Here is a 15427-nt window from a genome sequence, read left to right on the forward strand (position 1 = left end):
TGAACAGGGTTACATACCAGGGTAATAACTATAGGGTAAATAAGTTAAATGACAACTTCATTATAATTTGTGATGCATACTATCTTGGAATCTCCACACAAAAGTTTGTAGACAACAACTTAACAGAAGACTTGGACCACAAAGAAAAATAATCATCGAAATATGAAAATCTTAATTCTTATTAGATCTCGTAATTTTCCATAAAAAACATTGTTCATTATTTAGCCTTGCTTAGAGATATAACTAAAACCTGGAACTAAAATTAAACAGACAAAAATTGTATTTTATATAAAAGTTTATTACAAAATAATTTATTCAATTTTTTACTTTTCGGTCTAAATTTCTTGTCACCTAGAACACAACAAAATGTTAATTTTTCATTCAGTATTTATTAATTAATGTTATTTTCAAATACGAGATAAATTTAGTGTAAATTTTCGTTGAAAATCTTTATGCTAAAATGTATAATCAAAATGATCTTGTTTCATTTTCCTGTATGTAGGGTTTCTTGAAACGCAGTTGAGGCGTTTTTTGGAAGTACAGGGTGTAGCGAACCAGATTACTTCAAATAAAAACTGTCAGCTGATTTAAATTATAAATAAAAAGGTAGAGATAGGAGTTTTTTAGAAAATTTATTCCGGCATCGTAACGTTTTTAATTATCAAAGTTGTCTGGAACATGTCAATGTAAAATTGATGAAAATGATTTAGAGTAATTTAATTTGTAATTTTATATAGAAAAACCTTTAGAGAAAGTTATAAATATGTTTCTATCTTAATTTGAAAGTAAATTATATGCTGTTAATGTCGGATGTATTTTTTTTGTTTGTTCAAACTAATAGAGACGTAACTGATGTAGTGCTTGCTAGGTTTTATAACGTCTCGTATTAGATTTACGTGTCCCCGAAATAATGGGACCGAAACGCTGAGTGGCTCCAGTCATCCATATGGATGAGGCCGTGAGCCTTTGGAATGTTGTGAGTACACATAACAAGGTGGGTAACATGAAGAAATAATAAGGTTCAACTCGGTTGTCGACAGGAGCCGATTGATCAAACGATTCAATAGGTGCTGAACAAATCACGAGTCGTTTACGGAGAATTGTGCTATGTTAAATTTTGTCAGGGGAAGTTATCATTGCATCACTTTTCCATGATTAGAACGTAATTAATGGAACTCTATTAAAAAAAGAAAGTAACAAATCCAATAGCAATGTTTTGATAAAAATCTTAAGTTAAAGATCACGAAGTCTATTATTTTTGATAAAAATCATAAAGTTCCTAAGCTGAAATTATAATAGTTTGCCTTTCAAGTTTCGAATGTGATTCTCATATTATGTTTTATATGTTATTAGTGTCATTTTATATCGATAGATCTGACAAAACCTATTTATTGATCGAGGTCGTGGACAAGGTTGGCGTGTTTCTTAATTCAAAAACAGTTCTGCCAAGTTATTTGAAGTCATCAAGTCGATGTCGAAAGCTTGGCAGAACTGTTTTTGAATTAAGGAACCCCCCCCCCCCCAACCTTCTGATCCACCTTTTCATGGTTTTGATCTATCAGACGCATTTCGACTATTCGCCTTCTGTGATGTTTGTTAATTTGTCAGTCGTGACTTGCTTTTTCACTTCTTTTTCTTTATTTATTACGTGTGTTCTTTATATATTAAATGTCAGTTTATAAGTTATCTCGGGTTGTGAGGAAAGGCGTACGCCAAAAGCGTTTGACAGAATCAGTGAGAATAGGCGGACCGGGATTATCGGAAGCGTACCCAATCGTCGTCCCTTGTAGGATGCCCAGGTACCGTAACTACGTAATTAGATAAATGCCGTCCTAAAAGAAAGGGGATCATCCTAATTTGGGGATTGATGTCTCCCCTCTGGCCCGAGGCTGAAGGTGGTCCTAACTCACGATTAGAAAACCCATTTTCTTCCCGCCTTCAACAGTCGACAAAAAGACAATGAAGACAAATCCTGTATTACAACCGGCATTTCATAAAAACGCTTCACAATTTGTTACAATAGGATAGGATTGGGGTTAACAATTCTGACGCACGAAAATAAAACATGAAATAAGACCATTAAATCATATTCAAATAAATAAGATCGTTTACGTTCTTATATTGGTAAACGGAGAAAGTTACAAGATATTCGCTTGAAAATTTATTTATACGCTTTAATTTTAAATAATTTTTCCTGGCTATACGAACTTTTCAGCATTTCATATAACTATATTTTGTTAAACTTTTTGATAAGGAGTCTTCAATTTATATTTGTCACACACACACACACACACACACACACACACACTTACTCGTTTATATTTAATTGAATTGATTTTCTGCGTGGGGGTTAAAGATAGTGGCCGTTTAGCCATGACTCAGCTATAAAAACCAGCATTAGCTCAAGTTCCACCACAGCCATTTTATCACATTTACACAACTCAATTTTATGAAATGTAATTCAAATTACTCCTTTGCAATAACATTACGGATAATAATTTAAAAAATCTATTTAAGATTATAATAACTGATAACTTAATTATCCGTTCTTGACAGTAATTACATTACATTAATAACAAAAACTATGTTCAACTTGTTTGTTGGCAATTCGTTAAATCTTTCACTTCTAAATTTTAATTTAATAAAGGTTTAAATTTATAAATTTAACTATTTAACTATTATAATAACTTTATTTTTTAACAGATCAGTAACGAAGCATATTTGTGAATTTGAATAAAAGTCATTTTTACAACACATTGGCCAAAATCATAAAAATTTAAAATAATGTACTAACTTGCTATGATTTTCTTTTGGGGTCTGTGGGATAATGAACCTACAGTTAGGTCTTTCCGAACATTTGTCTGCCCATCCTTGTTTTAGTCTGTTAGGGCATTTCAGTTTCTCGTCATCATTAGCGAAGAAACATGTACTATTTGGCCTCACTTGGTTATTATCTCTGACCCACCAAAGAAGGGTCGATAATGTAAGAGTAATGCGCGAAGAATTTACTTTTAAAGATTAAAAAAATATATTTCTTTTTACATTTAAATATTCGAAAAAAATGCGCAGTACCTCACTGAAATAAATAATTGTTTTAATAATTAAATATAAAAATTTATTATGTGTAATACAGCACAGTAATTATATTAGGGTTCAGTAAAATTTATTTTCTATTCAGAAAAAGTCAAAACTTGTCTGACAGCGGAAAACAAGAAAAGGTCGACCAAAACAACAGAAACAAATAAGTTTCAAACTAAATATGACCAATATAATTAACGATCATACCTTCAAGGACAGCTTTCAATCTTTAATCAATCAATTAATTAATAGTTTAAAAGATTAAATAATGTAAGCACTAAATGCAAAATTTAGCAAACATATAGGATCAAATAAAATGAAATTAAATATTCAGATCGTATAGCACCAGGTTAGAACATAACCAATGCATTGATACTAATCTTATGAATTATTTTCACTACCAGATTTCAACTAGATTTACAGATTATCTATACTAAGTTTATACATAATATTTTGCCTTTTGCGTTTGAAAGAGAAGTGCTTTCTTATGTTTAAATTATTGTCAGAGTAGAAAATCCTTGATATAAAATGCTCAAAAATGAAAAGGGAAATTGCAAATTTTGTAGTATTTACTTTCTCTAGCAATTTTATTTTATTTTTATTATAAATTGTATTAAAATTGATTAGAAATTATTATGTTTTTATTTAATTAATTAAATTAAGGGATTTTGAAAAATTACAAAGTAAAAGGTTTTAATTATATAATTTTTTTATTGGACACAGTAACTTTTTAAACAATTAATACAACGCATCACACATGTGTTCAATGGGATTGACGTTTGGAGACAATGGGGGAAAGGGCAGGTGGGAAATTCCCAGGTTTCTAAACATTGACGAGCATCTCTGGCTCTATGAGGTCAGTTCGTCCTCCAGTGTAAATCCCAGCTCAGACCATTACACCGCCTTCTCCATACTGCACTGAAGGGAGCACGAACTGGGGCATTGTACACATCCCCTATTCTCGGTAGATTCTTCGGCGCCTGCTATCACTATACAGACAGAAATATAACTCATTAATAAACACAGCATTCCAATTGGTGTTCTCTTCTAGGCGCTCGCTGCACCATATTCGGCGGGCTGTTGCAGTACTTCTTCTCAAAGGGGCATACGACGTAAGGCCAACTTCCCTGATTGATAAAGACTTGCCAAAACATCTTGTACTTCATTTAGGATCTGGCGGACACTATGGAATGGGTTCCGTCTTACAGCAATGACAATATTTCTGTCCTTCCTTAGAGTCGTAATGCACTGAAATCCACTACCAGCTCTCCTGTTGGCACTTCCAGTCTCTCGGAATCGGGCTGAAGCCCGGGAGAGCTTGCTCTGGGAAGCGCCTAGTCTCTCCACTTGCGGTGTCCTCAGTTAAGAGTTGAAGGAACTGCCCCAGCTCACTCTGCATTACGAGTTCATATAAACCCGGCGCTTATCTTAAACAGCGCGTATTTCTCCCCGTTCTTCGGACGTACGACATCCTTCTGACGATTCTCTCGCCTTTTCTGTTCTGTAATATTCTTTGTACGTTTTAAAGTAAATAAATCTTTTTTTAAAAACGGCCTTTGGTGTTCCAAACTTATAACTCTAGATAACTCATTTCCACAATAATATTTTGAACTTCTGGTTCAAGATGATGTCTTTCCATGGTTAAAAAAATGAGAGAAGACGAGAAAGTGTTTGTGTACAAAATGAGTAATCTTCATGTTTACTATTCTTAAATACATACGTAATTAACCATGTCGATTAACACATTGGATTGTTTGCTTTTGGTTTGTACTTTCTATTTTGTTTTATCCAACTACCAAGAATATATGGGTTAATTAATTAAAGTTAATAGAATAAGAATACATGACGAACATCACTAATTATCTTTGAGCAGTTTATTTCAAGAAAACAAATTTGCAAGTCAGTCTGCTTTTATCTTACCTATTTTTCCATTCTAGTAAATCTTGTTTAACCTAATTCATTTTTAATATATTAAAGGTGGATCAATCTTCCTGAATCATATAAATGTTGATTTTCAATGTTTCTTAGCAGCGTTTGCTGCAGTCGATAGCCGTTAACACTATTCTTTCCAAAAAGGGTGTATGGCATGGCGCGATAAGGATATTGGAAAAGGGCGTGCGTTCCAATAGGTCATTAGTTCTGTCCCTTTCCGCCCCCTGTTACCGGTCCGCCCCTCTTTCTAACATGGCACAGCCAAATCAACTTTTTTTTCAAACTTGCTGGTTTACACCTTGGTTCATTGAATCGAAGGCATTCTCCCCTTTTCTTTATAATTGTTTATCGATTTTAGAAAGTATAAATTATTTCACTCCGCTACCTGAGGGGTAGGTGAGTGTTTGGTCAAAGTATTTGTGATCGAACAAACATCTAACTTGGTCTGTGACAGAATAGTACGTTTAAATTTTCAAACCTCGATGACTTAACAAAATATTTCATTTTATCGAGGTAATAATATTTTGTTTTATAATATCTCTTCATCATTAATGTTGGACTTGCGAGATGAAAAAATACTTTTCAAATCATCAACCACCCTGGGAAATTCATTGCATTAAAGATTTGGTAAAGGATTACCGATGATCTGAGTAGGGCCTTAATTGATAGGAGAGCAAACACCACAGGGGTTCTGATGAAAAGAGGAGAGAGCAATTGGATGAAAGCCAGAAAAGCACTGTTCTTCGCCCGGCTAAATATACATCAATCTTTTGGAAGGACATTAGAGGCAACATATTGAATTCTTACTTTTTCCGTTAATTAGACAAAGTGCAATATTGAATATAAGCGCATTAATTCCATAGTTGACATTCGAGGTTGTCCTACGGATTGGAAGCATAAATCAACTTGTTTGGTTAACAACAAAATTAAATTAAAAGAAGTTCGTTGTTGTATGCCTTCTCTTTCGTAAAATAATACGAATATTAAAACAGACACAAATAAAGAAACAAAATATTTTATTGTCTTGTATTGCAATATGTATCTTTAATATTTCTTTTTGTAATTTGAAGAAAAGAGCACTCGAGCATTGTATAGATTCTTTTTGTCTAATACTATGTTGTATTGTAACATTATAAACGTTGAGATGTAATCTTTTAAATGCCTTTACAAATAAAACATTAAATACATTAAATAACAGCACTATTCACTTTCCTCACTAGGAAGTAGTCCTCAACTGGGAGGTTGGGATGAGGGTATAGGGTTTTATGTTGGCGTCTGTATCGACTTCTTAAGGTTTCGAGATCAAAGGGGATTTGAAGGTCTGTATGGATAGTAAGGTTGGATACGAAGTACGGAGCATTCATAGGATAAGAGTTCATAGGATTTTTCACTGGAGTGACTGGAACGCTCGGTTTATTTCCCCAGTTCTACTTCGTACGTCAAAATTGGTTGAAGTAATGTGTAGATGAGGCGATTGTTTGTTGTGAGATTTACGATCTGTTCTCAAGTAGTCGTTTGAGCAGTTTATATCATCTGTCCAGTTCTATAATTTTGAGTCTTGCGTGGGGGATCCATGTAAGTCTTTTGTCGATGTAAAGTCCCAAATGGCGGATGAAATTGGTTGATGCGAGACGAACAGAGTTAAAAGAGGTGATACGGCGAAGGGTGAAATAAACTGTTCCAAAGAGGAGAGATGATCCTGAAGATTTTTGAAGGCCACTACTGGGTCTAGGCATGCTGAAAGGATGGCGGTATCGTCTGTATATGTGAGGAGTTGTTTATCATAGTAGTTAGGATTGTATACTGAATAAATAAAGGACACTGGTTGGACATGGATACTGGTTGGAAATCGTATGTAATGGATCGGGGAGAAGGGTGTCCTGATTCGTACTTGAAACTATCTATCGGACAGATAGGATTTTAGGATGAGGTAATAAGTCAATGGAAGGATGCACTTGAGTTTCTGGAGCCTGGTAACCACACTCAACCGAAGGCTTGTCGAATTACTAAGTAAGCGACTAACAGCATTCCTACCGCTTAATAGAGGATATGATGATGTTTCTGTGACTCTGATGAATGTTAGAAGGTAGCTGGAACCCGAACTGATGGGGTTAAACGTCTTGTAGCAATTTTTGGCTGCTACAAGAACATATTGGTTATTAAGATCATAGTGCATGGTAAGACTGGATATCTAGAAAGGATCATGGACGATGATTCGGAGGATTTGGGATTGTAAGGAGTTGGAACGGTTGATGCATCGGAGGTTAGAAAGTTTGGTTGAACGCCAAATTGTCCAAATGGGTCTCAGAATGGTGATATATGTGTATATGTCGTTTGTTTTGTAGAGTCAGTTTTGATTGTTTGTCCAGCACTCTTTTAAGAAGTCTAAAGCATCTGTTGAGTTTTTATATTTTGGGTTGCGTGTGTGGGATCCACGTAATTCGGTTGTCACTGTATTGCCCAAGGGGGTGGACTACATTAGGTGATGGGAGCAATGAATATTCTTTGAAGGTTGGATGTAACTCTGCAAAAATCATTCGACAGTTTTATTGCTTATCCCATCAATAGAAATTTTCCCTCATCCGAATGATTCCGAAGTCTAAAAATCCTTATAAATTTCCATCATCCGACCGTTCTCTGTACTCTGTACTCTTTCGTCAATTAGGTAAAACGTTAAATCCGAATTTAAAATTCTGTTTACTAACTGAACCTACCGCAAGCAATACTACCTTGGTTTCTTTCTATAGCAGTTGGTTGATCTTCCCATTCCCTCCATAAATTTTACCTTCAGTTCCTCTGAACTAGTTCTAGCTCTTCTGATCTCCATCTCCCTAAACCCAGAACTAGTGCGTTCAGTCGTCCCTTCCTCATCCTCTCTCATCTCATGCCTTCAGCCTGTGAAATTCCTTTCTTCACTCTATCGGCCGAGCTCCATTTTTCCATTTTTAAATAACGTTTCTTTAATAACTCTTGTCTAGCACCGATGATTTTAAATTGCCCCTTTAGTCCAATTTCCATAGTAGATTATTTTCTAATTATATGTATATATATTTTAGACTTCTTTGCCTTATCTTTATTGAATCTCTGTCAATATATTTTATCAATAACTAGTCATTCAATGGGGTCTTTAAGTCCCAAAATAAAGTTTTAAAAAATTTTCAATTTCAATCTGTAAATAAAATTTCATGAGAAAAGAGAAATTATACGTCCTTACTTGATAAACCATAAATTAAATTTATTTTTATAACATCTATTTTAGCATGATTTTTGTAATATAAGTCTAGATTAAATTCAGTCGTGATGGTGAATTTCCATAATAAAATATGTGTTAGGAAAGTTTCTCGAAACTATTTTTTCATCCCCTAAATATATTATGTTTGCCCTTTTGATCTTACCTTGTGAAGATCCACCTTAAAAGCGGAGTGCTTATTTTTCTTTGAATTACTGCTGGAGTGGAAAATCCTGAATTATACAACAAAGAGGGTGTCTAGACATGAACGATGTTACATACCCTCTTTCGTTTCTGAATAAACTGCGTCAGTTGGAAATTCATTAATGATTTGTTGCTTAAGTGTTAAGCTTAAATGTGTTAAGTTACACAACTGAAAATTATTTTATTAATCTTGCACAAAAATATGTTCAATAGACTGGGCGTCGAACGTTTGGAGCGTTGAAATCACGTTGACTCAGTGGGTTCGAACCTTGGTGTTCCTGAATTTCCAGAGTAGACTTACAAATAGATTTTTTTGTAAAAAAAACACAGGAATTCTGGGGTCGATATGGCTTCTGTTGTTGCGAATCCTATAAAAAAGAAAAAAAATGGAATGTCAGGTGATATTCCATGATATTGGTTGGTGATTATGCTTTTAACATTGATTCTCATATATTTAAGTTTTCAAGACAAATAAATTAATATTCTTAAAATAATATTATTACACTATGGCAATTATTCAAATAGATGAAGCATCAGTGAAATTTATTGTGTAGTGTTAAAGTTAGAACGAGGTCATTAGAGTTAAATTAACTAAAGCCTGCGAATAGCCCTTGTAATACCGCAAAACTGTGTTTGCATAACTTTCAATCAACGGACTAGAAAGCTTTTCATCGACAAAACTAGTAATGCGGCATGTGCCTAAGCCGCAATTTGGCCATAAAAGATTTTCTTCTTTTACGTGGCACCCGTATTTGGCTGGCGTTTTTAACACAGTGGTAAAAATTTAAAGCTTTCTATGATTTACCCTTGAACTTTCCAGCCCAACGTCTAAATTTCGGTTATTGCAATTCGTGAACTTGTTAGGTTTTCACGCGATTTGGAACTGTTTTCCTCGTGAAACACCGACTCGGGAAATTAAGAAGCGAAATGTATACAATGGTCGTTGAATTTTCCTTGAGATTAAGTTACTTTGTTGAATATAATCCGTGCCACTGTGTGAAGCAGGCGACATGCCGACATTTATAAACCGTATCTAATTCTATTCTTTCTACTGCCTCACATTGAATTTATATTCGCACATATTTAACGAGAAATTTCCGTATAAATGGTAAAACTAGAGTAGCGTTTTCAGAGGTGGAAAGGAGGTTGTAATTTGAGGGCGCTTGATATGTAGAGTATCTGCGAAACTTAATTAAGCTTTAGCTTTGTAATTAGAAATTCGGGACATCGATTTCATGAAAACGTCTTTGCGATCTGCAAGGAGTGATATTATTGTTATAACGCAAATTCTTAAATAAAATAGTTCTCAGTTGTTTAATTATAGATGTAATGAAGGTTAGGACAGTTTAACGAACTTAAATAACTTTCTTGTTAATGTTAACTTTTTTCAAAATATTGTAAACAAATCTAATATACTGTTGAACGCTTAAAGTAGCCTGCTTGTTGGATAGCTAATTCAAATGTCACTTGAATTTCGGTATGAATTCCTAACTAATACTGACAAGTTGAGATAACATTATGTATGGTATGTATACTGTAACACATATTCCGTTGTAACAAATATTCTAAGTAATAAATATATAATATACCGTGTGAAATTTTATAAAAGTCATGGCCTTTTATTTTTACGCTGCCTATTTTATTGTAAAACTATGATAAAAGGTTGGTGGTGATGAAAATAGTTACAAAGGTAATTTTTCAAGTAGAATCTGCTGGTCCTATTAGAGTTTTAATAAGTTGACGCGTTAAGCCTTTTTTTAAATTTGGAAAATTTACCCACGATACCACAAAAATTCATCAAATTGTTCAGGAGATATTGAAGTTTTTCTTCAGAGCTCGATAATTTCAATTTATCATCAAAGCTAGGCTTAAAAAAAGTCAACACAAATTAAATTTTCATCTTTTATTCCATTAAATTTTCAATTTTCTCTTTTTTTAAACCAGGCATCGTAAAAATGTAAGGCCACGTCTTTTATAAAAACTCATATGGTATAAATAAATATAGAAAGTGAAAACAATGTTTATATTTCTTAATAAGTTTATTTGGAGATCGTGAGATGCGGTCTGGCGTGAAGTAGGATTTAGAAAAACATTTTCTTTATCGTGCCAATGTTTCGATCTTTATTGAGTTCATCTTCAGGGCTTGTGTTTGTTTTCTGTGTACATGTGTCATTATTGTGTATCGTGTTGAGAGTGCCCTGAAGATGATCTCAATAAAGATTGAAACCTTGGTACGATAAACAAAATGTTTTTCTAAAACCTACGTCCCACCAGACCGCATCTCACGATCTCCAAATAATCATTAACTAACGGTCACTAATCCCCACACATTTCTTAATAAGATGGAGCTTCTGTAATGATCCGTAAGACTGACTCGGTTCTGAGTAACTTCGAATTTTTTTGATATGGGATTTTGCTGCTGTCTCCCCTGTAATACCACATTGGTTGGGAGTTGTAACAATTACAATCAAATAAAAAAAAATATATATATAAAAATCACAATTGAAATGTGCGGTCGGTAATATTGAACATCTTGAAACATCTTATAGCTTAGCCCTCTCAGGTCTGGTCGAATTATAAAATTTGATGTTTTAAAAGCTTACTTTTGTCAGACATTGTCAATACAAAAAATTATAAACAACGTGTAAAATTATTAATATATGAAACAATCAAATTATAAATTTTAGCAAAGATTAACCGATATGTTATGTATCATTTTATAATTTTATATTAAAAAAGATTTAAAAAACGGGCGTAAAGCTAATCAGAAAAACAAAAACAGTCAGTTCCTTAGCAGAACATTCGAGTTATATATACTCCCGTTATCAGAATTTGGGAATTTAATTGATAATTTATTGGTTTAATATTTTTGTTCTAGGACGGACGGATCATGTTTGATCTCGTTCTTCTGTAAATAAATTCGTCCCAATATACTACAAACCGAACGTTTCAATATTTAAGTAAATGTTCATATTTGTTAACGAACTGAATTATCAATTAAAATTTCAAAGTCCTGATAAAAGGGTTTTATTAAGTGGTGTTTTCTTTTCAATCAGCCATAATTATCTTTAATGTTTGTTTAATATAAAATTATAATATTGCAGGGTGATACTAATCATAACGGAGATGTATAATTTTGACGTTCATTGAACATTAATTTATTATAATAATTTAGTTCCAACGATTCTTAAAATTGTTTAATTGATAAAGAATTGAAAAAACAAACAAAAACAAAGAATAATCAGTTTGAATAACAATCAGGCATCAGTAAAAAAATGTTATTACTGCAAACTTGATAAGGACTATAAATATTTAGATACGAGCATTAAAAGCGTTCAATTTGTTAAAAAATTGATTGAAATTGGGCTAAATTTAATCACAGTCAGTTGGTCAGTCACAACGCAACTTACATGTTGAGTTAACGTATTTATTAATTATTTTATTTTTGAACTCTCATATACCTGCACAATTACTAAATAATAAATAATTCATTATTAATATAATTGTATGTACTCTAAACTTTATATATATAAAATATGTTGAACTGAGATGACAGTACTGATGATGACAAGATAAATATAAATTCTTTCAATTAATTAATCTGCATATAAGGTATTGGTTGAAAATAAAAAAGCCAATGCCACGAGTGGGATTCGAACCCACGACCTTCGGCTGTTCGAATCCCGCTCATGGCACTGGCTTTTTTATTTCAACCAATACCTTACATAAAGGTTAATTAATTGAAAGAAGGTATTTAGCCAATTGGACCACGAAACATGATGGATTCAATAAATATAAATTAACTCAATAAATATAAATTGGCAAAAAATTGTAATTGTATTCAACAGCACTCTTGTACTATTCTAATCTAAAACAAAATCAGCTATTTTATAACCTGTACCTAAAGCTATGAGATAGGGTAAACCTAATTTTTTAAATACTTACAATTTAGCTTTAAAGAATTTTATTATTTCACATACCAATCAAAAATTACGTTGTTTAAAAAAGTAATGAACGTAACGAGATAGCATAACTAACTATACATAATGAAATAAAAGACAAGAAACTCATAAGTATGCAATCAGTCGGCCAATCAGTATGCCAGCATCTGAGTTTTGTCATTTCAGACGGGATTGTTGCTTGCAAACAAAGCTTTCTGAATTAGTTACATGTCAACATTGAATATTTATAGGGTCCAGGGTATCCCAGACGGTTAGGTTATGACAAATCTCGCCTTTCATAAAATTTATAGTTGATTTTGAGGAAATAAAACGTTACAGTTGATCGAATTCCGTGGTTGTTCACATTTTAAAGAACCATGCGGTGTAGTAACATTAGTGTTAATTTGAATAATTTCGAGAAAATAGAATTACTGATTTACTATAACTACAATGTAAAATAGTATTTTATTTTTAGAAATATGAATTTTGCGTTTCTTACTTCGTTAAAATTGAAAAAATACTGTATAAGAATATGTTGTTTTAGCATCTCCAGTCTTCAAAGATCTTCTATCTTTAATTCTCAATTAATTATCAAGAAAAGTGTAATACTCAAATTTTTTGTTGGGTTTAGTGGATTATACTGATCGCTGTTAAGTATCAAAGTTGTTTGAATATTCCTAAGGTGACTTTGTAAATATGTAAATATGTAAACAATCAGAAATCGTGCTTGTATCTTGAATGGTTCATTAAGAAAAAAATATTTCTTTTAGGCGAAGAATAGGAAAGTTGTCATGGATATATAAGGTGATGCGGTTAAAAAGAGGCGATATGTAACGTGACAGGATTTGATATGTACCTGGAGGATTAGGGTTTATAATTAAGGGCCGAGGAGGGACACCAAAGCGACCTGGACGAGGGGATATTTCCTTCTGTTCCGTTGGTAGGGCCGTACGGGTCAATACGGGTACTCGTGGAGGGGGTTCGAGGCTGAGGCAGTGTTATCCGTAACTTGGCGGCAGAGCGTTGTGTCGAAGTTTTCTCGTGAGAAGGGAGAAATGTGAGCAGTTCAAATGGAGCTTTGGCTTGTCATCAACCTCCTCTCGATCGGTAAGTTGAAATCGGCCGGAGTGCCGGTATGCATGCCTGATCTTGCGTGGGTGGGTGCACCGGAGCTAAAAATCCTCGTCGGTCACGTCCCCCGGAGGGCCATATCAAGAAGGCGTGTTGCAAGAAGTGAAACACCTACCATATCTGGAAACGAGGTTCGAGTGAAAGGACACCGCGTGACATCCCAGGCGAAACTGGTCAAATATGTCTTAAACGCGGGGGAGTCTCCTTGCTCCAAGAATAGAACTTCTTTTTGACATCTGTCACTTACCGCCAGTTCTACCCGTGAAACATGTCATCTAGAAGCTGCATTGCAGCCCATAGCACATAGGCTCATGTTCAAATATTGGCAGACGAAATAACTCACTGCCTGCCCTGCCTGCTTGACCATCCTGCCTGTCTTTCGTAGTTATAATATACCTCTGTTGTTTTCTGTCACTACTATCATTTTTTTTAATACGTTGATATACAGCAAGTTAAAGATACTAAAATAAAAGTACCTATAGATGGACAACCTACTATACATTCATAGTTGGATAGCATAGTTATTGCACCTATCTGAACGTATGTGCATCGATATATTCACGTCTTATTGTTATATCAATATCTTGATTATAATCAACAGAAGTCGTACAAATTCTTTGTATGCCAGTGATTTTTCCATTAAGGTGATACACAAGGAAGCTTTGGACCTCCCATATAACTAATAATTGTACTAACACTCCTTAAACCTCTAATATTAAAATTATGAAATCAATCTCATCATAAAGACGCAGGATTGTGAGAAAAATCATATTGATATGCCACAATTATCCACAAAAAATTTCTCCTCAATTTTGCCGTTTGCTTTCGTTAACTGTTGCTTTTATCATAACACATTACATTTGAAAAACATATCTTCCCAAAATGTATTCAGCCATTTGTTTTCTTATTTTAAACAATTAAAACGATTCAAATAAAATGTATAACTTTGTTTGATGTTGTTTGTTAATTTGTACGCTGTTGCGTTATCTTGCATAACTGGCAGTAGATTATATATATGTATTTTTTCAAACATTAAGTCTAGTATTTTATTTGTTTTAGGGAAGGATAAATGTCCAGTAAAAATAAAAATAGTACGCTAAGTCGAATTAGTGCATAAGTATGCTCACTACAGTTAGATATGAATCACCACTAGCTTTATCTATAGCAGTATTGCAATATTTCTATTTCTAAGGGTGTATATAATAATAATACTATATTATGTAAATAATATAGTATATAGTATAAATATATATAGTAATAGTATATATAGTAATAACAATGTATATAATACAATCTAATCGTTAAAAATTGACATTAAACAATTTACGATTTAAAACGTTACAATTACTGTTGCATTATCATAAAATAAATAGAACAAAACTAAATGGCCTCCAGGTTCTTTCAATTCTTGTAATACTGCAAGGAGGGGTTTCAGAGCAACCCCAAAATATGTTATTAATAGGAAACAACGTCCCAGTTTGTACCCGTTTTATTCCGAGGGGGTGAGCGCCCTTTACAACTTGCAAACTTCGGGGATTGTCAAAGGATTTTATATTCGCGAACTAATCCAATCTATTAAAGATTTAAACGCCTTTGTAATTCGGTTTTGATCATGTGATTTATGCCGGTTTCGAAATGCTTTTCGTTTTGGGAGGGTTTGAGGGGAAAAGGAGCGGAAGTTTATGAAAGAAAAGAGACCATCCCCATATATTATGACCTGCCAGAATTGTCTTTAAGTTTAACGAAAATTCTTTTTAAACTGTTTCCCTTGTAGCCGATGTAATCCGTAGCATGTCAAAGTATGTAATAAATCACAAAAAAGAACAATTTAATGCTAAAACGTGTAAAAAGTAAGACGGGCAGAAAACAACGTAAATAATCGTTTGGCGTGTCTTTATTTTCATGTTTAAAG

The 15427-nt window shown here is 33.4% G+C and overlaps 1 protein-coding gene and 1 long non-coding RNA gene across 4 annotated transcripts in view; one reads left to right on the plus strand and one right to left on the minus strand.

The window, feature by feature from the left end:
* Positions 1–8760: 8760 nt before the first annotated feature.
* Positions 8761–14533, minus strand: LOC106674171. The gene is made up of 2 exons (XR_001341475.2): positions 13631–14533; positions 8761–8811 (listed from the first exon to the last, which is right to left on the minus strand). It is a non-coding gene; the product is annotated as an uncharacterized LOC106674171 (long non-coding RNA).
* Positions 13366–15427, plus strand: part of LOC106674167 (transmembrane protein 132C) — a 210897-nt gene continuing 208835 nt past the window's right edge. For all 3 annotated transcript variants that reach the window (XM_014406735.1, XM_014406736.1, XM_014406737.2), the window contains exon 1: positions 13366–13491. In XM_014406735.1, coding sequence (XP_014262221.1) covers positions 13455–13491 — 37 coding nt within the window. In that variant the 5' untranslated portion in view covers positions 13366–13454. The remainder of the gene's footprint in view (positions 13492–15427) is intronic.

This window comes from Cimex lectularius, unplaced genomic scaffold, assembly GCF_000648675.2.
Source record: "Cimex lectularius strain Harlan isolate CLEC.00 unplaced genomic scaffold, Clec_2.1 scaffold63, whole genome shotgun sequence".
In the NCBI taxonomy this organism is placed as follows: domain Eukaryota; kingdom Metazoa; phylum Arthropoda; class Insecta; order Hemiptera; family Cimicidae; genus Cimex; species Cimex lectularius.